The sequence below is a fragment of the Ambystoma mexicanum genome, chromosome 3q (genome assembly GCF_040938575.1).
Source record: "Ambystoma mexicanum isolate Mex_15411 chromosome 3q, UKY_AmexF1_1, whole genome shotgun sequence".
NCBI lineage: Eukaryota > Metazoa > Chordata > Amphibia > Caudata > Ambystomatidae > Ambystoma > Ambystoma mexicanum.
The window spans coordinates 272996176-273020649 of NC_090926.1; the positions used below are offsets into that span (position 1 = coordinate 272996176).

General features: G+C 46.6%; 1 protein-coding gene across 1 annotated transcript in view; it reads right to left on the minus strand.

Annotated features, from left to right (window-relative positions):
* Positions 1 to 952: 952 nt before the first annotated feature.
* Positions 953 to 24474, minus strand: part of NABP2 (nucleic acid binding protein 2) — a 39152-nt gene continuing 15630 nt past the window's right edge. The window contains exons 4-7 of the mRNA XM_069653749.1: positions 11709 to 11780; positions 4910 to 4991; positions 4437 to 4494; positions 953 to 2741 (exon numbers count right to left, since the gene is read on the minus strand). Coding sequence (XP_069509850.1) covers positions 2560 to 2741; positions 4437 to 4494; positions 4910 to 4991; positions 11709 to 11780 — 394 coding nt within the window. The 3' untranslated portion in view covers positions 953 to 2559. The remainder of the gene's footprint in view (positions 2742 to 4436; positions 4495 to 4909; positions 4992 to 11708; positions 11781 to 24474) is intronic.

Consider the following 24474-nt stretch of genomic DNA (forward strand, 5'->3'; position numbering starts at 1 on the left):
GGGAAAGCAATAAATAGATTTAAGAGAAAAAGTTTAAAAAAAGAAAGAAAAAAAAAATATAAAACGCCCAGCAGAGGCACCCAAACAACGTCCCATACAAAGGATTAAAAGACCACCCAAAATGCTTTCTGTACTGGGAGTTCCCTAACAGCGACGCAGAGCCTCTCGAGTTCATGCTTCTATAGACACTACTGACTGGATGGAGAACAGATCCGCATTGTAGCCAGGAAGTCATGTAGGACAGGCCTGGACCAGCCTGGGCTGTTCTTCTTTCAGCATTTGCTCCCAGCGACACTAAAATCTTACGAGACGAGGCTCTTATGCCATTGTTGAAGACATTCTTCCTTTATTAGACCATCTCAATGTTTTTTTGACCGCTTTTAAAACCACATACGTGTCTTTGTCAGGTACTGAAAAGAAAACCTTTACCTTTCTCATTGGAATATGCATCCAGATTGCTCTTTGTAAATGGTCTCTAGTTGCTTACTGACCTGTACCTTTACTGCTGTGTAGGTTGTAACCGGAACTGCTCTTCTCAATAAATGATCAGATTACCCGAGGAAGGGGCGTATGTGGATAAAAAGGTATCATGCCTGAATTATCACACCTTTACACTTATTTAGTTAAAATAAACACAAACTGTACTTGTTACGGACACCATTACCCAGGTGTCTGTAGTCGTGAAAGTCATTTAACCTCAGCATTTTAAAACATGGCAGCACTTAGAGTTCCAAAATCGAGGACTTCTGAATTCATCTTTGTGTAGCATTAAACTCAAGCTCTGCACAGAACCTTTAAAAAGGCGATATAGAAAGCAAAAGAGACCCCCCGACGATACAATGGAAAACTGACATTATCAACGCAGTTGGGATTCAAAAAGAAGACTCCTTGCTCACCCCACCTCCCCTCTGGCAAATGGGGGTGTCAGTATAGCAGAAAGAGACATCAAGAATAAGAGCAGATGTTTTATTCACACATTCATGAACAAAACATTCCAGTGTCAACGCCCCCCTCCCACCCCCAGACAAAACACATTCACAAATCTGCTTAGTAAAATGATGAACATACTTGCATTGCACCGTGTGAACATCTGACATGGGGAGAAGTGTGCGAGGGGACGGGCATGGAGGAATTCAAGGGCACAACAGTTAGCAAGAAACATCTCTCTGCCATTGCACACACCCTTATACCCGATGGCAACAGCTGCATGGGTGGTCCTTTTTTTAGCAAGTACACTGGTGCGGGTTGTTGGGCAAGTGATTTCCTGAAGGAAATTCAGGCAAAACAAATAACAGATTTGAAAAGCTTTGCATTGCCCTCATTTTTTTCAGGTCTGGCCCAACACAACCAAAGGAGCAGACAACTTCATGTACTTTTACCATAAATATCAAAGTTTCCTTTTATGTTGATTAAAATCTTACATCCTCTGAATGCAATCTGAAAACCATACTTTTGCCACAAAGCATTGCACGCCGTCAACTCTACCCTTCTGGGCCGACAAAACAGAAGTTGGAGATGGTCACTGCACTTATCCCACTTAGAAGGGACCATAGGTTAGAGGAGTTTGAATACAGTACACCCCACCTCATCCGCAAATGCAATATAGCCTCTGGCGACATCTGCCTTTTTTGTGAAACATGTGCTTACAAATATTCACGATAAATAAAATAAAACGTAAACACTATGGCCTCCAATCTTCTGCCACCCCCCTATTTATGGAGGGCAGAACTGGAATGAACAGTGGAATCTGCAAGAGCACAGCAGGGTTACTAATTATGGAAGCAGACCGCTAATAGAGCGAGCAGGAATAATGGGAAATGCAATCAAACATTGCAAAACTGTGGGAAGCGATTGTAGGCCCCATGGCAGCAGGATTTAGGATAATTCAAGAAGCAGAGGATTTTGGGAGTACACCTACAAGTGGAAAGCAGGATTGGCAGACGTGGGACTGTGGGGCTCAAGAGGCAGCAGCAGTGCCTTGCGGCGAGCACAAGGGGGCAAGGGAAGCAGAGGTTTATTTGTATGGGAATCACAGTGGCAGGTATATAGCCATGCAGAGTGACAGCCAAGATTTGTCAGACTACATTTGGATATAAATGTATGGCCTCTTATTGCTGCAACTTCACTCATCTTCAGGAAATTTAGCCTGTGGCTTTAGCGTCTCCCTTTACTCCCAAAAGCACCAATGTATCCAACATGCAAGATACCGAATAAGAAGCTACCTTAAGGTACACTTGTGCGCAGGGTATCAGCGCTGCATCTTCCTGAGAACCCCTTTGGTACCAGGAGATGCAATGGGATGGTTGCGCTATACCCTAGAAGCCACCCCAACCCCTGCCCTTCCATCCACAAGACCTGAAAGCATTAGACCGTCTTCATCCTTTGCAAGCAGCAATGCCAGTTCATGGTGGTTCTGGCCTCTCCAATCCTGCAAGACCCTTATTTGCCCCATCCTGAAATCCTGCTGTGAGGATCTTAGAGTCATAAAGAGGCCAGAGGAACACACAGGTGGAGAAAAGCTGACTAAAGAAGTAGCTGAATGTCCTTAGGGCAGTACCCCTATCGTTTGCTGGTCCTACGCGTCTCCTTGCCGTTGCTGAGGGGATTAGCAGATGAAGCAGTGCCAGTAGATGGATTGTTTGGTTGGCTACGCGTGATTCTGCCGCCTGGGGGGTTTGTTGCTTGTGTGGATCCGCCAGGGCCGGGAAGGGCTACACCGTTTCCGTTTTGGTTACTGGCCGCTGTGAAGAAACAGAGTTGTGATTAAGAAAAAGAACAGGATAAACAAGCTGCTTTCCTTCCGTTTAGCTGGCCAATTGAAACGGTAGCATAGACCCAGGAGAACATTGCTCACAATGGACTGCAAGTTACGCACACTAAAACCTAGTAAAACTCATCAACGCCTCAATCCCTCTTGGTCACATTTCCAACTAGGGACAGACAACCACTATTGACGCCTTAAAGGTTTTAGTGCTCACCCCATCCGTTTGGAATCTGCCTCCTGACCATCTCCACATAAAACAGTTTCCCTGTTGCAAGAATATCTTCTATTGTGGTCTTTCCCAGGCAGACATCTTGTTTTCGGCGCTAAGATTTGAGGAGCTCTAGGAGACAGGGCTGACGAGTAGTCGTTCTGGGCCAAGCAAGACAGGAGTCGGCTGTGTAACACCAGGTCGAGAATGCCCGACGCAAGAATGCTAGACGGTGGGATGGGTGGGCAAACTGCAATTAGCAGGGCTGCAAGATAAGCAGGTTGTCATCAGTGAATAGAGCATGGTTCTGTTCTTGTCTCAAGAGCAGATTAGGGCTTCCTCTCAAGAGGACTTGCTGAGGCAGTGTCCTGAGAGTGGGAAGCACCGAAAAAGTAGTGCCTGTCCCCCACCATCTATACAATGGGAGGTTTTTTGTAACCTGAATAGGCAACGGTATCTTTTAGTTGTGCCAATCAGAAGGGGACCTGTTAAAAGAGAAAAGGAGCTATTCTACAAAATGGTCGTGAAAGTGAGAGCCTGATCAGGAGACAAGGATACGGCATACAGAAGTCAGCTCATGTAGGCTTTGAATCAGAGGCAAGATGGTCCCTTCTTTCATTTCTGCTACATCCTGATATCCAGCAGTATTGCATTCCCACTTTGGATTCACTCTGCTTTTGATGGGGTGGGTGGGGCGAGGGAGGTGGGGGTCGTGTCGGGTGGAGGAAGGCGATTGAGTGGGTCCAATGATGTGGGGCATTTTCTGAAGTTCCCTTAAAAGAGGATATTCTGGAAGGATGGGATTTCATTCTGCAGCATTAAAAGGTCTATTCTTATCCCAAGCCTGAGACATTTGAAGGAGCAGTCCCAGCTGATGAGGCATTGAACCTTCTTAAGTCTGCTATAAAAAAATCATACTCATTGGGCACTGCTGTATGAAATCCATATTGCTCAGGACATCTCAGCCGTTTTTGTAGTTAGCCACTGTCAAAGTGCTCAGAATTTCGAGAAAGGACAGGAACAGGGCTATTGCATGTCCAACATGACCTTGCAGGCTCTCTGTTCCACAGCTTAAGCAACCAGAGCTTTTCTTGGAAATTCAGCGCCTGTCTTAAAACGTGGAGAACTGAGTCCATTTAGAAATGTGTATGGCTTCAGTGAGATGGAGAACTCAACCGACTGTTAATGGCCAAGCGGGAAATGTTTCAAGAAGCACAAATGCAGGAATTAGTTCCCAACAGATAGGCCCAGGGCAGCTTGCAGGGGCCCGCATCGGACATAACACACACCCCTCCTCCCCACACACACTGTAATGGGGAAATGAGCAGCAAGTGTCAGTCCTAGCGTTTCACCTGAGGCACTGCTTGGAGCCACTGTAGTTGCCGCAGGGAAGGTAACTGCTTCCCTCCTGTCAGCTGACGATGGCAGAGGGTAGGACAGGCAGCTGTGGAAAGAGCTCTGTACCTGGAGGCGCCGAGGAGCTGGCACTGGGTGTGTTGGCATTAGATGTTGACCCCTCATTCTGTAACAGAAAGAACAGGAAGGGATGAAATCTGGACAGTGAGCATTAGGAATTGTAAGGTCCCTTTCCAGTCCCATAAACGCTCATTTTTTTCCAGGGTACCCGCACACTCCCATTTTTGTGTATGCCCTAACTCTGAAAATTAAGGCACCCACCCCTCCCGCCCCCCCCGCAATTCATTGTTCCATTTACAAAATGCTCCTGCACCAGCACCCATTTGATTGTGCGGTCCCACTCATAAATGAAAACGCCTCACTTGTCAATAATGTACCTTCTAATCACTGTGTATTCCCACGCCTTCAAGTTATCATTCTCCAAATCCCACCCGATAGCTTTTCCAAATTCTATTTACCATTCCTGCACGTCCAGGTGTTGTTGCTAAATTCCTCCCCCTCTCCCTCCTACAACCACTCACCGGTTTGTTTGGATTTGGCTGACTGGCATATTCTGGGTTGGGCTCGCTGAAATTTGGCACCTCCGAGTAAATCATGCAGAACCTGCAAAGAAAAACCATTTCAATATGTGAGCGTTTGAGCCTGCAAACCGAAGAAAAAGAGTCAGTGATAGTAGCCGAGCCTTCACACCGAGGATGGCCACAGTCACAGGTCTATTATTCATGACATTTTCAAGTAGAGATTTCCAATTCACAGCAATGTGAAAGAGACGAATGAAAGTAGTGTCAATTTCCCAAGATCTCACAACCTTGATCTGAACCAATTGCCTTTTAAATTCCAATACCACTTCGAGTCAATCACTGGCCTCTCTTCAGAGAGGGTCCATTAGAATAATTCGACTATTCAGACAAAATAGGCGCCAGTACTAGATAGATGTGGCGTTAGCGGCTCTGGCGCCTGCTGCTTTTCTTTGGCCTTCCCACCACCCCCGAGGCCGGTCAGAGCAGCTAGATGCCGTCCAAAGTTGTGACGAGTGCACCGGTCCCCTACTGCTAGTGGCACAGGCGAAGGAGATGCCATCTGTCTACTGCAAGCAGAGCGCACAGACTCCGGAAACCTGACCAGCACTGGTCCAGCCGCAAAGTACACCTGGGCCTTGAAGCGAATGGGAGCTCCCAGCCAGCCTGGAATACAGGCGGTAAGAGAGCGCGAGGTTACAGCCACGTTGGCGCGGCGAGAGACAGAGATAGACAGAGAGACAGAGAGACAGAGAGACCCGGGGTCGGGTCACGCGCCACGTAACGCAAACAGGATCGTGGATCTCGGCGGCCCAGGAGTGACAGTGCAGTGGGTGGCAGCAGTGCCCCGATCGATGGAGAGAAAAATGGCCTTGATACAGCACAAGGGGCAGCCTGGTGCACAAGGTGAGGAAGGAGCATCAGGATGGACACTTTCTCCCCAGCTCCATGCGGGACATTTCACCAGGACACAGGGAGGTGTTGGCCCTGAAGGAGGCCTCATCACTGGACTTGACCTGTCCCCCCACCCCCAGCAACAGGGGAGGAGGGCATCAAGGAAGGAGGGGGTTCAGGTGATAATAACCTAGCTCTGTCTGTTGCAAGGAGTGGGGCTATCGCCTGACCAGTAACACCCCTCTCTGGTCCCCCGGCCACCCAGAGAAGGAAGGCAAGAAATCTGGCACGTGCAGGGCCTGCACTAAGATTGAGAAGGGCTGGATGTTAAGACCCTCCTCCCTGACAGAACACAAGCGGGAGAGGATAGATTGTCCCCACGTGAGGGGAAGAGAGGCTCCAATGGATTTGGGAGGGGGGGAAGGAAGCAGAGCCTGCCCTCAGTATCGTCATTGGTTTGTGGCTGGGGTGGAATCAGCAGAACGTTGCAGGCTCTCTCCAAATCCTTGAAGCAGACGCCAAGCTGCAGGGGATATGCTGGTACCCTCCCCACAGTATGGGGCCCAGGGGAGGGTGATGACAGAACCATGGGTACCTGTGGTGGTGCTGGCGGGGGAGCCTCTCTCGCCACAGGACCTGCATAATCACTTACTAGGCCTGCAATCCTCTTTAACAAGGCTTTCAGAAACAATTTCAGTTAAAGAGATCTGAGCTCCACACTTCAATGACGGCGATGAGGCAAGAATTGGGTCAGCTGGGGGAAAAGAACAGACCTCCTGCAGCGGGGCCTCCAGGAGGTGAAAACTGATACGAAGGAACATAGCGAAGCCATTGAACGGTTGAATTCGGCACGGCAAAACCTTGAGCTGCAAATGGAGGATCTGGAAAACAGGTCTTGAAGGATAAATATTTGCATAAGGAATCTACCGAAGAAGTGGCAGTCAAGTAGCAGGTCCAGAAGCTTTTTGTGGACATCATCTGAGAAATGCGACCCGAGGAGGTGGGCCTTGGCCGAGTCAATAGAACTGGTAGGATGACAAGAGGGTGCCAATGGCAGATCCACAGATGTCCTGGCGGCGTTCACATGGTACTCCCAGAAAGAGCAGCGATGGAACCAGTGTCTTTCCATGGTTCACAGGTCCATCTGTACCAGGACTTGGCAGGGAGCACCTTGCTCAAAAGGAGACCGGTGGGCCTGGTGGTCTACGAACTATCAAGAAGCATCCTCTACAAATGGACCTTCCTCTTTGGGTGGGCATTTGAATGGGAGGGTAACAAAAAGACTTAACTTCCATCCAGGAGACGGCTGCTCCGCTCCAACTTGAATTAGACCAGGATGCACAGGAAGGTACAGCTGCGTGAGACCCAAGCCCTGTGAGTGAGCTATAGCAGGGGGATCGTCACAGAAGCAGTGCTCACCCGCGTGGGCACCAAACGTCCGGGGGAGGTCAGAGGGGAAGCCCCACCAAATGAAAAACGCTGACGTTCGGTGGCATGATCATGGAATCATACTGGAGGAGTGGGTGAAATTGTGTACGAAACTGGGCTGGGGGGCACAGGAGATCATGTTTCCTGTGAGGGTGTTCACGCTTGTTGGGGGTGGGACGGAGATGAGTCACGTATAAGTGGGTCTCGAAGGGGGGGGGGGGTGTCGCAGAGTGTTCTGGGAGTCGGGGTCCGGATCGAGGAAGGGACAGGGGTTGGGGGGTATTCACAAAGTGTGGGGAATCTGGGGCCACAGGGTGAAGCTAGGCTAAGAGCAGAGGGAGGCAGCTGGTCTGGGTGAAACGTATGGGCATACACTACAATCTCGGCTACTTTCAAATAGGCAACCCATAATGTGAGGGGGTTAAACCCCTAACAACCCTCAAGAGGAAAAAACTAAAGCAATTTACCAAGACATTGGGCCTGGATGTTTTGGCTATCCAAGAGACCCATCTTTTGCAGAGGGATCAACTGAGACTTCACCATAGGGGTTTCTCCCGGATCTTCCATGCGTCGGGTCCCAATAAGACGTGTGGGGTAGCATTGGCCTTTCGAGATGGAGTGGACCGCCAAATAACAGATTTGAAGGCAACATCGGGGCATGGGGGGAGAACAGGATGGCTTACACAGTAGCCTCAGTCTACACTCCTAACATTGGCTTTCTTAAGGGACTTACTGGTCACGCTTGAAGGATTCATAAAGGGTCACATCATCTTATCGGAGAACTCAATCTGTCCTGGTGATGGGAGCTGGATAGGAGTTCGGGGGGGAAAGGGGTGGCTTCTAAAAATCTGCGAGACATATTTGATGCGTCTGGGATGTTTGGGGAGGTGGTAGAGTGGGAGATTCACCCTTTTCTCGAATGTTCATTGTTCTCAATCCCGAATGGACTAAAATCTGGATCTCGGCCCCCCTACTAGGAGAAGCCCAGGGAATTGAGGTGAGCCTGCAGGAGATAGCCGTCCATGCAGTGGCGACTGCTGACCTACGGATCTCTAGACGCAATCCCAGGGTATGGGGCTGGAAAACCCCGGGCGAGTTATTTCAGGACCTTGTCATTTTTTTTATAGCGCTCTTTAATCTAAAGTGCTTTACACAGCACATATTTACATACATCACTATTATTACCCAATCGAAATTGGTCCTCATTTATCAACCTCGGAAGGGCGAAAGGCCGAATGGCCTTGACGGTGTTTGGACCTGCAGATCAAAGCAACGAGCATTTAACCCACGGAGCCATTTTACCGGCAGTAGGAAGGAGCTGGATGACAAGATGACCCGCTTTTTTTAAAATTTAAATAGAGCGATGGATACTGGGGAGACCGTCCCATGGGACACTTAAGGATACTGTTAGGTGGGTGTGAGGTCAGTCCCGCTAAAGAAATGACAGCCAGACAATTGAGGCTCCTGGAATCTTAAATGAAGGCAGAGGTTGAAGACATAAGTAATAGTTCTCACTAGGAAGGAGCAGAGGGAATATAGGCATGCCGAAGGCCAACTAAATGTTCTCAGAACTAAGAAAGCAGACCAATCCCTATTGTTCGTTAGGCAATGTTATTATGCTAAAGCCAATAAGGTCGATAAGCTTGTGGCGTGACTCCTGAGGGGAACATCCGGCTCCAAACTCATCACTGCAGTGACAGACGAACAGGGGCCGAGACACCCTCATATGGAAGACATTCAGGAGTGCTTTGCACGATTCTATGCCGATCTCCATTAGTCCCAAGACCTTGTAGATCATTTACAGGGGGAATTCCTAAATAAAATCCATCTTCCGACGCTAGGGCCTGAAGATGAGAAGAGGGTATGGAAAGAAATAACAGAAGAGGAGATCTAGCAGTCAAACATTTTTTTTAAAAAAAGAAAAACACTTGCTGCCCCTTCACAAGTCCGCAGGGCCAAACGGGTTTATCATGATATTTTATAAAGACCTTCGCTAGGATCCTAATTCCGCATCTCACAGGACTCGTTAACGACTTCTGCAAGAACAGTCGTTTATCAGCGTCAAAGACCACCATTATACCCAAGCCCAATAAGGACCCCACGAAATACACTTTGTACAGGCCAATAGCCTTAAAATAATGTGGATGCTAAAATGTACACTAAAATTCACGCTAACAGGTTGGAGGGTCATCTCCCTGCCCTGATCCACCCCGACCAGTTAGGATCTATTCAAGGCCGACAGACATCTTATAATGATAGAAGAATGGCTCATCTAGTGGAAAAGGTGCACAAAACCCCCTGCTGTCCTCCTTTCCCTGGACGGTGAGAAAGTGATGGACAAAATGGGCCTGGGATGGGAATTCACCAAGATGGTTCACGCCAACTAGAAATTCCCATCGGCACGTATTCTTATCAACGGATCATGCTCCAGGGCTTCCCCCCCCCCCCCCCCCCGAGCAGGGGTACCAACAGGGATGTCTCCTTACCCCCTTGCTTACGCAATCTTCGTGGAGCCTTTGCTCGAGGCCCTACGGAGTCCCAGGAGATTCGTGGCATTTCTTTCGGAGGTCTTCAACTTAAGGTTGCAGCCTTTGCATACGACATGCTGCTTACGTTTACAAACCCAGGATTATCACTAGAGGGAAGCAGGAAAGTGCTGACCGATTTTGGGACAGTATCAGGGTTGAAGATCAATCTGACAAAAGCAAAATTGCTCAACTTGACGATGGGAGGGAGGGAGGGAGAGGAGGGAGGGAAGCAGCTGCCTTGAAGGCATCCTCGTCCTTCACCTGGAGCTCCAAGGGAATACAATACTTGGGAATATGCTTTTCTCTGACCCTGTCGAATTGGTATGCAGCAAACTTTCCCTCAATGTTGTCGTCCATTCAAAGCAACCTCCACAATTGAGAACACTCAAAATATCCAGGGTGGTTAGGCTTCCAGCAGTAAAATTGTCACTCGCCCTAGGCTCCTCCATCTGTTCCAGGCCATACCAGTATCTGTACCCCATAGCTTCTTTGGAGAGCTGCATAAGGTAACATTACCTGGGCAGGTAAGAGACCCTGTATCAGCCGTCATCTGTTGACAGCCCCGAAGAGGGGGGAGGGGGGTGGGGGGTGGGGGGTGGCGTTCAGTAACTTTCAACAGTATTTTGAGGCAACCCAAATTCAGATAATATGGGAATGGTTTACGGGACAAGAGGGGAAATTGTGGGTTGGGGATGGATAGACAGAGCGGTGGTGAGACATGAGCTGAAGGATGCTCTCTGGCATGTGCTGCCAGACAGACCCCCGGCATATTGGAACCAGAGTTGCATTGCGAAATTAGTGGCAGATACCTGGGACAGCTGAACAGGAAATATGGTATCAACTCCTTTCCGTCACCTTTCACACCCATTTTTCAAAATCCAAGGTTCTCACCGGGAATGGAGCTGGAGCCAGGGCTGTTCCACAAGTGCCACAGACTTAGGGACAAGTTTTAGGGGGTGGCAAGTCGGTCCTTTATGGAGTGCAAAAAGTGCTTTGGGGTGGATGAAGGAGAAAGGCTGCAGTACTTTCAGATCAGGTTGAGGCGGCACTACACCAGTTTACCCCCCCATTGAAAAGTCCCTCATCACATAAGATGCATCAAGGGCCTTATTTCAGTCCTATATAAAAACCTGGACGACTGTCCGATGGGTGACCCGGCCGAATATGGAGAAGTGGGAGAAATCGGCAGAGAGAGAAATTCTGAGGGACATTGGGGAAAAGCTGTTGACTAGTACCCAAGCTGGTTGAATCGTCGCAGCTGCAAGAAATATGGTACAAATTAATCTATAGATGGCACTATACCCCAGTCAGGCTTCATAAGTTATTTCCGGATTCCCTGCAAGCATGTTGGAAGGGGTGCGGGGGAAAGGGTTCGTGGTCACATGTTTGGTGGAGATGCCCTAAAATAGCGGAAGAATGGAGGGAAGTCCAGGATGCACATGTCGCAGCCTTTGGGGATGAAGCGGGACCTCCCCCAGAAGAAGTGTTAGGATTGGACCAGAGGGTCCCGGCTAGAGCCCAAAGGAAAGCTTGTATAGTGCTTGTTCTCTCTGCCATGTTGCTCAGAAGAACGCAACGATGGAATGGGGTAGAAATCACATCTCTTCAAGACTGGCTTTGTAAGGTTTGGGAATTTGTGGCTCTAGAATGGGCATCTTGCGCCACAAAACGAGGTTCCTCGTTTCGCAACGGAGTAGAGGTAAGTGCTCACATTCCGTAAGAAAGACTTCAGAGAACAGTGGTGCCCACATACAGAATAATAAAAAAAAATATGAAGAATCTGACATGCACTCCCTGGAGGAGATATGGTTCAATCACTTCAAACATCAACAATACTAAACACCCCAAACGGGGGGGAAACATACAATTATTTAATCACTTTGCATGCAACAACTACTGCAGCAGACTGCAGCTGCACACTACATTAACCTGCCCACCAAAAGAGAACTTACTCGCCAATCTTTTGCAAGTCCCCGCCTCGTCCTGTATACAATGTTAAGCAGCCCTTGAACACAGATGCGTACCTTAAAGAGAAGAAACGGAACGACTATTACAAGAAGCATGAAATGGCTCCCATGAGCTGTAGAACAGCTGTAGAACAGCATCAAGGAAGCAGTACAATAGAAAAAAAACATTACTACAAAGCCGTGCCCAGTTAGCCCAGAATACAAATAAGGGGTGGTGTAAACTAAACTTTACCCTAGATCCTGCCAAAGAAAGAACTAAAAAAAAAAAATCAAAAAATGTGTTCGGTAGAGTTACGACATCAACACATGGCGTTGGGGGCGGGGTGGGAAGAGGCTGGGGGGCGGGGGGGGGGGGGGGGGAGACTTGTAGCAGTGCAGGTTGAGGATGCACGCACGGGTTAACCGGCCTTGTCACAGCTGCTTAATTTGGCTCTCTGGGACTTTCTGGAACATGCTCCCCCTTCCACAAAATGTATTGATGCTCTGTTTGCAAACACACACCCACCTATACATTGTGAACTGCACAGCGGACTATGCAGTACCTTCTGCCAACAGAAACAAGGTAGGATTAATGACTTATGCCCAGCCCCGAAACTGGATGCAACATTCATTAACCCCTTCATTATAGTGCCTGCCATCTCCTTTGCCCCATCAATGTAGAGAGCCAAGTTTCAAGTGTGGTAAAACAATTCCTACGGTGCAACCCTTCTTCTTATTAGCCCCCTTTTGGTACAGAGCTGAAGGTATGTGCCCCTGACTGGAACAACATTATCATAGTGATGTCATAATAACTAGCAGGTGACCGCAGATAGTATAGGAACTACTCAACAATCTGCCTTGGTAGGCCAATTTTGTTTGATCAAGGATCAGGCAGCCAGCTACAAAAGAACCAATCCATGCCAGGAGCCAAGGACAAAACACCAGGTATAAGTTTATAAGCAAAGTCAGTATCACACCAATCATTTCCTACCCAATTTTCCCTGTGCACTGGCCACCTCTGCCCAAAATCTCCAGACGCCTCCTATCTGTACATAGTGCTACTGTGGCTGCTGCCAAGGAGTTTCCTAGAGAAAGAAACTTGGCGAAGCACTCAAAAGGCATTGAAAAGCCCATAAAGTCGTAGTCTAGCTTGCTACCTCCATTTACACTGGACCAAGTCACCTGGTCCAGACACATGGCTGGGCTTCTTCATTCAAAACAATTTAATTTAACTGGTACTGAAGAATAGCTCTTCAGCCCCGTTATCCAATTTGTTGAGGTTTCCTTTTTGCCATACGGTCAGTGGTCGAAGTGTATGAAAAGAAGCAGTGAAACTATGTTCTCTGCTGGCCTGCCCCCGCTCCCCACAAACCCCATCACCATGCCCCCACCCAAATGCATTCCAAACCCCCAAACAAATCCACCTGCTGTTTAAGGGAATGTGCAGTGCACTGAAAGTGCACGTTTCAACTTCTTCCTACACTTTTTAAAACTGAACCATTCTGAACTGTTGCTTTTTTATAATAAAATAAGTATAGGAACAATAAAACCTTTTTTTTTTTTAAAGTAGAGAAGCACTGCTTCGACCACTACATCCGGTTAGCTACGAAAATCTTCAGATGATTGCCCCCTGCCCCCACCATCAAACCTTTTTACACTTGGCAGCACATACCCAAAAACGGTTATGTTATCTATTGGACTTGTAGTATTGACCAGTTCCTCCTATAGTAAATATATATACACCAGGGCCCCGGAAACCATAATAACGGTCCTAATTGTGTTTTGTTGGTGGTTTACTATATTTGCGGGATTGATGCCAGCAGGACAGGTTCTTTTGGCTACCACTTAGAACATTTTAAAACCACGGTGCTCCTACAAAAGGTGCCTTAACACAATGACAAAATGTACACATTTTTGGAACAGTTGCATTAAAACGCAGGTCACAACTGGCTTGAACAATTTGCAGTGTAACAGTACACCAATGGATCGTGGTAAAAGTAGACCATAGTCAGTGCATCCCGATCTTGTTTAGAGACTGCTTTTTTATGCACCACCCAAAGGCCTTAATCTCCAATCTGACCTTCGATAGAATTAACCTAGAAGAGAAGGCCATCACCTATTGAAGGACTCACAGTTGTCCAAATCCAAAACACTTAATAAAAAAACAAGAAAAAAAAGTTAAAATACATTTGCTGGAAAACCTTCTGATAAAAGCAACTGGGTAGATAATGTTAATTCAAGAGCCTCCTACCTCTTGACGAACACAGTTCAACTCTTATTATAAAAGGTGGCTGTTGTAAAGTTAGAACTCTACCAGCTATTGTCGTTTTACCATTTCCCAGTACTTAGCTGGTTTACTTTCTCAATGGCTGTTGGGAACATTGGTCACAGGTTCTAGCATGCAACTGTTCTGTAAAGTCCTCTACAAAGGAGTTTGTAAAACACTTCTAGCTTCCAGAGTGCAGCTTCCCCCATGTATTCAGCTGTGGGTGTCTCGTCTGAAGGTACTCTGGGGTCTTGTACTCCTTAAGTTTCAGGATGCAGCATCTCTTTGCAATGTGTTTTTTTTTCTTCAAAGCCTCCAATCATAAGGCTCAGCTCTGGTTACTTCCACCCAGTCCTCTTGCCATTTCTGTCTCTGCATTGCCTGCGCCACGTCTCCCATTCTCCTTTCCCATTTGCATCAACGCATCAGGTATCTTGGCGGCTTTACTCACCCACTGCAGCTTGCATCTTTCACTCACTCTCCAATCTCACCTCGGTCACCCCAGTTCACTGGCAGGTATTCCAATTACATCCTCACTGCTGCCCATCAAATCTGTGAACACCCATGGGTCCCCTGCCAGTCAGCATTTATCCTGGGATTCTTCAACACACAATGTCACAACAGCTTTTCATACACAACTAACACACCACCTGTTGCTTAGGCCTTTTCATATGTCTGTGGTACGGCAGCATGGGAAGAACAACTCTGCATAGGTTGCTCTGCTGTCTATCTTGCAGGTACTTTATCACAACCATGTAATTGCCAGAATGCTCCAGGATGTGCCACATTGTACCCCAATGCTAGTCATGACCCCTACGTAGGATTTGCCGTGGCACAAGTTGTGCTTGCCCATGTTCAGTGCTCCCCAGTCCTACAAGCATGATCAAATAATACTTCTGCTGCACTAGCAGAGAGCCCCTCGTTAAACTAAACAGCATTTTCCTACTAAAGATTTTAAAGCAATACAATTTACGGTTGCTGACAGGCAAAGTTTATCCCTCTGGGAACACTACAAAACAATCACGACTACAGGTATAGGCAACCCAACCTTTGGTATAAGCTTGTACTACATAGTTTTGGTAGCGTGTTGAGCAGCCAGGCTTATCTCAAGAAGGGAAATGTGAGCTGTATTGGAGTTACACAAAGATTCACAGTTGCAGGTATTCAAATAAACTCTTACATTATTAATTGTTTATGCAAGAAACCTTGAGTGTATCAATCAGTTATAAAGCCTTCTTCAGAAGGGAGCAATATAATAGTAACGCACATATATACTCCATATAATGTACACTTTGAGTTTCTGAATCAGACAAGGCCCTTTTGAGATGGCCCACAGAGACAACCTACACCCACAGGTGACTTCAGTAACAATGATGCTGGGGACATTAATACCCTACTGTTGGCATTCAGAATACTCTTTAAACGTTGGTAAAAGGCAAAGGTTATTAGAATCCAAGAGACCACAAATATTCTTAAGCAGGGAAGAAACTTTCTGAGTTCACTAGAAGAGTCATTCAATTCAATTAGGCTACGCCAAAGTCAATGGGCAAAAGTCTTGGATAGAATAAAGCACTTCTGGTAAGTAATGGAAAAGTGCACTAGTTCTTAGGAGTCTTTGAAGAAAAGAAGAATCAAGTGTAGGGCCACAGGCTGATTAGACTTGTGAGTTGTGGAAGTTACAAGCACTTCTACAGTAAGAGGTACGTTCTCAGACTTGTTTTACAGTACCTTGGTAAAGAAGAAAAGATGCAGCTGATGACTTCTGTTCCTGTGCAGATCTCATTGTTCCTGGGCCTCAGTCGTGGGGACAAGAGGGAGGACGTCGGGGGGACTCCTGCACTACACCAGTTCTGTCAAAACTGGCAACCGGCAAACTTTACTTTCAGTGGCCGTTTCGCGTTTCAGCTCCTTGCGGTACAGCAAATAGCAATAAGCACGGTTCCTGGCTGTCAACGTGGACTTTCCTCACATCTAAGGTACTGCATTCGACTGAGGGGAGGGGAAGGGGGGGGGGGGGGTCAGGCTTGGTCAGTCCTGCTTCGTGGGAGTCCAGAGGATCTTCCAAAAGCTTTTGGCCAGCTTACAAGCAACACACACAATCTGGTGTCACTCTCCCTGGCTCTACAGTATCCTGCAGCAACTCTGAAGAAATTCAACCAGCTCCAAGATGGGTGTCCGGGTGGCTTACTTGGGCGTTGATTGGTCTCACCAACCCAAAGGGAGAAATCGTCCTTGCAGGGCTTCACTGTCGATGCAAATTTGGCTAATAGTCACTGCAGCAGGGCTTCACCGAGCAAACCAATGGCCCAGGAGTTGCACAAGGCGTCCTCTTCAAGCTCTTCTTTGGTTCATTCGTCCAGTGGTCGACTCTGCCTTCCAAGCCAAAAGGCTTGCCTTTTATTCAGTTCTCTCCCATTCATTCCAGCCTAGCTGTCACTCACCCAGCAGGGTGGCTGTCCTTGCCGGACAGTCAGCAAGCCAATCACCACAGAGTGCATTTGAATCTCCCAGGAAACTAAGCACATCGAGCACCTCCCTCACTTCCTGCCTACCCCAGACACTCGGCGCCAGAGGCGGTTTCTCTCAGAAACCCGGCCAAAGGCAAAATGAACAAATAGACCAAACCTGGTTTGGCGTACAGAGAAACTCTCTAGAAGCACCTTTCCACAAAGACCTGGTGAAAAAAGAAGACCGCATTAAGCAAGGATGGCTGGACGTCATTTTGAAAAAGATGGCTCCCACGGTTAACGTTAGCGGGTCCGCGGTAAATGCAAACCTAGGTAGTTCAAAACTAACCCACTGCCACCGGCCAATCAATTCAGGAAAGGGTAAAAAACATTTTTACATGAGCATTTAGACACAGAGGATATTAAGTAACCCCTCCAGCACTCTATTGTAAGATAGCATTATACTTGCTAGACCAAGCACACTCCAAGTAAAGCCAATTTCACTTTACTGCTCTGGGAAACGATAGTTGATCCCAGAAAATGCATTTAAACCTTGGGAAATCTGGAAGACTTACCTGTCGCACTGCACTGTAGGTGCTTTGTGACACAATTGTAAAAGATGATGCCTATGGAGTTGGTTAGACTCCATAACCAAAAAGAAACAGTGTATAAAAATCACATTAAAATACATGAGAGTGTGGAAAAAAGGGTCCCAATCTCTCCGGGTAAAAAAAAATCAAGTCCTCAAAATCCAGCAAAGTTGCTGGGGGTCTCTAAGGTGGAGGGAATTCAGTTGCATACAATAAATTGTATAGAACAGGCACAGGTTGAATCATACTGTTGGCTCTCCAATGTCCTTTACATACTCTGACACATAACTAACCAAGGTAACATTTTTGACAATCGCAAGCATTGAGTTTTCAGGTCTCCACAATATTTTTTTCACTGTCAGAGGTTGAGAATGGGTTGAAAAGTCCAACCATTCAAATGCAATGGTTTATAGTGACGATGCCACAGAATTTCTTTAAAACTTTGCACAGAAGTTATCGAGGCTGCAATGCATCCTCCAGCCCTGGTTTTAATAGAAATTAGTATCGAAATATAACATTTTATCTCTCCTATTGTGAATGCCTAGCACATTTTTATCCCCAGACAACAGCATTTTTGGTTCATCCCCTTTAGACCCAGTTTTGTCTAAATAGTCAACATAGGAGTTGCAGGTTTGTGGAGAAGAGATCTGGAATGCAAGCGTCCTGGATTTTGGTGCTCTGTGGACCCCCCCCATTGTTATTCCCTATTCTTATTACACTACTCTTAGGAACAGTCCTTGAACGAGTCTTTCTAACCAAAAAGTCATCATAAAACCTACAGTAAAGAGTAAAACAATGCGTTTCCTCAGTCTAACAAATTTCCAGAACAAGGATTGCTTCACGAGCTTTCCAAATGCAATGGTCTCCTGCCTTGAAAAAAAAAATTGCAGTCAGTATTTGTTGGCTCTGTCCTGGCCTTTCTGGGGGCAAAGCGGATATGCAATTGGCAAATACCTCTGACAATGCCACCATCCCGGATATTTTATAGGTGGGAAGAAGAGCGGTATTCAATTAAAACTGGAGACAATAAGGAAAGGGCAGAATAAAACAAGGGGCACAGCATGACCTGTGTGATGAAAGGACTACTGCCATGAGTAGCAGCTTTGAAACTCCTACTCAGCCCCACACCACACTAGAACAGCAGTGATCTCAATCATAAAGGGGAAACAGGTAGAACACGAACAGTATACCTCATTATCCTGTGCAAGTTAGCATGGGCTGAGGGCAGGCTATGCTTTTCAAGAGGGCGAGGCATCCATAACAATAGTTTAGGTACCAGAATAAAAAAAACGTCCAATTAAGTTTCTATAAAAATAGGACGTTAATTAAACTAAAATAAACTATTAAAAAACGCCAACCCAGAATGTAAACTTGGGGAGGAATACAAAATAAAAATAAAAGACTGGTTATTGAAGAACATGGGGTATGCAAGCGAGTAGTCTGATAGAAAAGTAAAACGTTTCAGAAAATGTCTGTCACTATGGACCATACAACAAGGAAAAGGGGCGGGGACAAAACCACACATATACACATACTTAATACTCTTGATATCTCGTCAGCAGCGTGCTGTGTTTCTGGGCATTTTTGCAGTGCCTCCAGTTGGCTCAAAAAGTTGACACTGGTGCAGTACGACAAGCAGCAATGAATCATGAGAAGAGAAACGGTTTCAGCAGCGATCGAGCTAGCTCCACTGGATCAGAAACAGTGCGGCTCAACATGCGGCAAGAGCTTGTGTTGTGGCTCGAAGAAGCTTGGAACAGGCAGCAATGTTCAGGTTAGCATAGCTTAAAGGCACTTGAAGCGTTTCAAAGTTGAGAGTATGTCAAAGGCAGCTCGGTTAAATCAGTGACAGAAAGGCAACATACTTTTGATCCTTGGTGGGCTGTGGGCCCCTAAACCAGATTCCTGGTGAAAGGCAAGTGCATCTTATGCCCTCCCAGACAGGAAGGCTGCCAGGGGCACTTGCAGCACTTGCCACTTCAGCAGGTAGAGTCTTGGGTACCAGTTTCCAGCTGCAGTCTGCCCACCTCCCCCGAAAGGTACATCAAATGTTCCTCTGAAGCGTTTAGGGAGAGAATCTGCACCCACCTAGGAAATCCTTGGCCCTCCAGTCAAATCTTCAAGATAGTACTGCCAGATGAATAAATTAAAGGGGTGGTCGGGTCTCAAACCCTGTGGTCTAAGCTTCATAGGGCATTTGCCTGTAGGACAAAGGGGCCTGGCAAATCCAAGATGGATGGCAGCTTCCCCAATGTGAAGCTCATCTCTAGATACGCTGTCCTGCCCCCGAGTCCCTGCCTGCCTTTCTATCAGGGACTGCAGCAATTCTCTCTCTCCCTGGTGCGACTTCCTCGTTGTATTGCAGAGGCCCCACTGAACCTGCTAGTCCTCACTCCAACCCTGGAGATTACTTCCTGTACTCCCGAGGAAAGGCTTCCCATTAAAAGACAGAGCATGGCCTGAAACCAAGCGGAAATAAAATTACATCAGGTTTGGTTTAGGGTATTTGAACAGTATTTCCCCCCCCCTCAGACTTTACACCAAAACAAGTATAGCTTTACAAGCATATTTAACCAAAGCTCTGCCACAAGACAAATGAGGTTGGGGTTATGAAGCTAATTTCGATTACAGGTATTTGTATTCATATAGCGCTTTAATCCAAAGCGCTTTACATGAGGAACAAGCAATACATGACATTGAATCAAACCAGAAAACAGTACAAGGAACTATTTACATTATTGATGAGGTTAAGCGCATTTGGAGAGGGACCAAAGTGAGAGAGGGGGGTAGGAGGTGAAGGAGGAAGAGGAGGAGGAGGGGGATTCCGTGGTGAGGGAGGAAGCGGAAAGATGCTAGTGGGTGAATGGAAGAGATAGGATTTTAGAGAAGTGCGAAATGAGGGCTAGCAGGTAATAGAGCGGAAAGGGCAGCTCACAGCTGATGGAATCAAGTGGATTCCAGCAGGCTGTTTGTGAAGGCACGAATTACTATGTAGCTACCATGTTGCCAAATCAAATAGCAGCTGTTGGTGCGTCAATAGACAGAGCAGTGTGTAGACGGAGCACAAAGTACACATGCAAAGTATACTTTTTTTAAATGATCATCTAAACATAGTTTGAATACAAAACCGTGTGTTTCTCCATCAATATCCCAGGAGTCCACATAAAAAATGAAGATAAAACAATGTTAGACATTCCTTTACAAGTCCTTAAAAGAGATAAGTCCACACCTCATCAGAGTTGAAAGTTTGCGATGTTCCCATGTTGGAAAATTGGGAAGAACACTAGGAATACAAGAGTCTGAGTGATGAAATAGGTCAGACTGCGTCCTCCAAAAATCAGCCTCACTGCTTGGCCCGCCCTTTCTAGGATTACGCCTTTGTCCTAGATTATTCTGGAGTCCTTACAGAGGAATTTTCATGTCCCAGGGAGGTCTCTGAATTTCTTCTTGAAGATTCCCTCTAGCAATATTACCAGACATCTGTTTGTGGACTGGTTAATGCCCCCATACAAGTACTCACACCATAATTCTGCAACAGTACCTTCTATGTTCTTCTATTTTTCATTTAGTATTAATGTTCTCGCTACTCGTAGCTCTGGGCAGTATAGGATCAAATGTTGTAGTGTTCCCCCCCCTGGTAATTGCATAATCTGCAGCTTTTGTCCTTCACCCTTCCTCCATAGCGATACAGCACAGATTTTGTGTGGAGGACTTAAATCTTAAAAACATGTCTCAATTGCCAGAGTTCAGAGATTTTCTTAAATATAGTGGCACAATATTAGGAAGGTTGGTCACGGTTTTTGAGAGATTATGATATTTTGAGGCCGATCTTTTTGCCTGTTTCTGACCTGTTGCCCGAGCACCCACAGCGCTCTTGGCCGGTAGTGGATTTTCGCATAGGATTTTTAGGGACAGACCCAATAGTGTCAAAATGTCCAGACAGTTTGCGCTCCATTCATTCAGGGTCCATTCAAATGAGCCTTCTGCCCTCTTCTTGATGATGTCGTACAGCGTGGGGCAGTTCCTGGAGTTCAGTCTGCCAAATACTGAGAGATTGCCAGAGGATTCTTCCATGCATAGGTATAAGACCCAGTTCGTGCCTTATGCATTGCCAAAGGGATCGTGTTTGGCAATCTTAGCAATCGTTTCCAAAATGTACTCCCCAGCTTTTCCCAGGTTTCCCATGCTAGGCCCAGACCTGCTTCACCACCACGGGTCATAGCTGGCACCACCTTTTGGTTGTAGAATTGGACCACCAGCAATATTGAAAATGTGCCATATTTTTGGGCAATCACAAGAGCCTGTGCTGTCAACGGATCGGTTTTCAGAATTAGATTTGCGATCCAGGCCATCTCTGTTCTGCTGGCACTTATCATGATTCCCCAAGTATTTGATATAATTTGTTGGGAATATTGTACTGTTTCCCAGCCTCCATCGGAAAGGTCTTCTCTTCCTTCCACCTGGATTTTGTATTAGGAGGATCCGTTTTCCCCATGTTTATCGTTTGGTTTTTCAAAATAACTTAGACCTGCAAGGCACTCAACTTTTTTTGAAGTCCGAGATGGGTCCTGTCCAGCAGGACCAGATCGTCCGCATAAGGAACCATCCGGCGGACCTGGTGCTGATTTTGTCATGTCACTGATGAAGTTGCACAGGATGGGTGCCAGAAGGCACCTTTGCTTCAGGCCCTTGGTAGTTTGAATTTCTTTTGTAAGGCACCCATCTTTGTTCAGCCTAATCTGTATTGCTGTTCCCGAATAAAGATCTTATATTGCGGCCACAAGATCTGCAACAAGACACTGGTATAAGACCCCCCCACCCCCCAATTTAGTGTGCCTTTGGTGCCGAGCACAGCAGAGGATTGATGTTCCTGCCAGTAGATGTTCCTCCCATCCGGGAGTGGGTTGTGAAGTTGTTCACTGCCCTTCACATGGGCGGCATTAGACTCACTCTAGGTTTTAAGTCCCTGAGAAAGAAAAGTCTGTTGAACCTGAAAAAAAAAACTCACTTTTCCGAGAATGAGAAACAGTCAAGGAAGAATTAGAAGCCATCTCGTTGAAACTGTGAATTTCATCTCTCCTTTCTCCTTCATCTCTCCTTTCTCCTTCAGGTAATGGCATCAGTATTCCCACCATGATGAAAACGAAAACCACTGAGTGCACATCACCTAAACCCAAAAAAAAACATGTACCATTCCTCACCAACTTCTACCCTCTAGCAACAATAGGAAACGTTCTAACAGCGGATGCTTGAAACTTTTGCAAAAGCCCAGTCGTTCTCCACCTCAGTACCAGTAGTGGAGTCGGGGCTCAAAGAATCTTTAGAGGTCTGAAAAAGCTTCTCATTATGCAACGACCACACGCCGGCAGGAGTGGTCCCTCTTCAGACAGCAAAGAAGGTCCCTCTGTGCCAATTTTCCATAGGAAATTACTTGATGCCACAATAGCCGGTTAGGATTCAAGCAAAGTGGTTTGGCAGCCAAACACCACCATCCACAAAACCATGACCAAGGGGGTAGGGTACTGGGGGATGCCTGCCCCTTCCAGGTCCAGGACAGTATGAATTGACAGACATTTTACCTCAACGCCCCCCTAAAGAGTCCCTCATCAGGTATAGTTATGGCACACTGGCAAAAATCAAATTCTACGACAGACGGTCAATGTTACCTAAGCCCAGGCAAAATATATGCGCACATTATGGAGCATTATTCCGAGGGCTGCTGCCAAATATGCCTCCAGGGGAGGTGAGGGGAGTGTACTGCTCTGTTCGAAGATAGGAAAGAAGCTCCAAAACATTATTTGCAGAATGCCCGGACACAGCAGCAGGGTTTGCTCCGGACGCACAAACAAGATTATTTACGATATGTCTTTTGGCAGCCACAATTTCCCTTACAGGGTACTTTCAATAATACACTAAGTGTGTGAAAATACAGACGATAGATTGCCAAGGATTGAAAAGAGCACTTGTCAAAGATGGATGCAAAATTGATATACAAAAGGGTTTATCGACCCAACTTTTGTAAATATGAAAAGACAAAAGAGAAGTAGTGAAGTAGTAAGGAAGAGAAAGCAGCAAGTGACTTTGGTCTCAAACCAATTTAGATCATACATTTCCATGAACCGATTGTATGAAACTAGTTATAAATACACAAGTAGACATCAAAAGAATGCAACTTTTGTTTAGATTTTTGTGAAGTATACTTGTAACACAGTAATAATATCACACATATTCTATGATGAGATAAGCCTAACGGCTGGACACGTGTCAGAAATTGTTGAAATAGATTCTAATAAATTAGCTTATTAGTAGATGAGAACCAATAAAGGCTCATCGCGTCAAATATACAAGCAGGTTCGATGGTTAATGTAGAATTTATTTCTCAAAAGCTGATGAATCGGCAAAACTGAGGACATAGAGTCACAACCATATCTGTGGGGTTGGCTGTTGAACAGCCTCAGCCTTTCCTGCAACCTTCAAGGGACATTCCTTTCATCACTGCACCTCCTTTAGCTACTAGGCCAGTCAAGCATCAGCAGAAGTACTACGACCCTTAGAACAGGGGTAGAGGGAGTCAGAGAAATCAGTTTGCAGCTGATGCGCTGTGATCGCAACACAAACCAGGAATCCCCCTCCCACCCCCTTCAGCGAGGACTTAACTCATTCCTCCCATGGGGGAAGTAAAAAAAGGACCTTTCCTGCACTCCAAGGAGTGGCAGCACACCAATTACGCTTTGGTATTGTAGGTTATGCTGCAGTGATGTGGACTTCCTTTCTTGCAACCGTCTCCAGAATTGCTCCACCCTGCATGGACCTTGCCCTCACCAGATTCTCTTCCCTTGGAAGATGTGTGAATAGATTGTACACTATCGAACCACTACCTCCGACGCCTTTGACTCATGGCTCAACACCTCACTAATTCCGCTCACCCGCTCCTGCAAGCCATCAGCTCGCCATGGCCTTTTTCCTAGATGGTTCACACCATAACTGAAGATAACTAAACAGCTATATAAATCCCTAGAGCGCAAATGGCAGAAAGACAAAACTGCCCTGAGCAGATCCTCCTTGTCCCGGCACCATCGCCTCTACAAGGCTGAAATTCGGAAAGCTAAAAAAAGCCCAATACAACTCCCGAATCATAAACTGTAAAAACCCCAGCAAACAACTTTACAAAATCATCGCCGAGTTCACCAATCCATGTACCACCAGCCTCCCCACCCACTCGCAACCACTGTGCGACTCACTCTCTCTACACTCCTAACCACAGCTCTCGAAAGAACAAACTCTCTAACCAACAAACTAGCTCTCCTACACCAACCACACAATCCACCCACCCTACCTGCCATCCCACCGCCTGCGACCGCTACCCAACCAACCTTCAACTCATTCACTCCAATATCAACTGACCAATTTCTCAAACTTCTCTCTGCCCGCAAACCATCCGGCTCCCCGCTCGACCCCTGCCCAGCCAC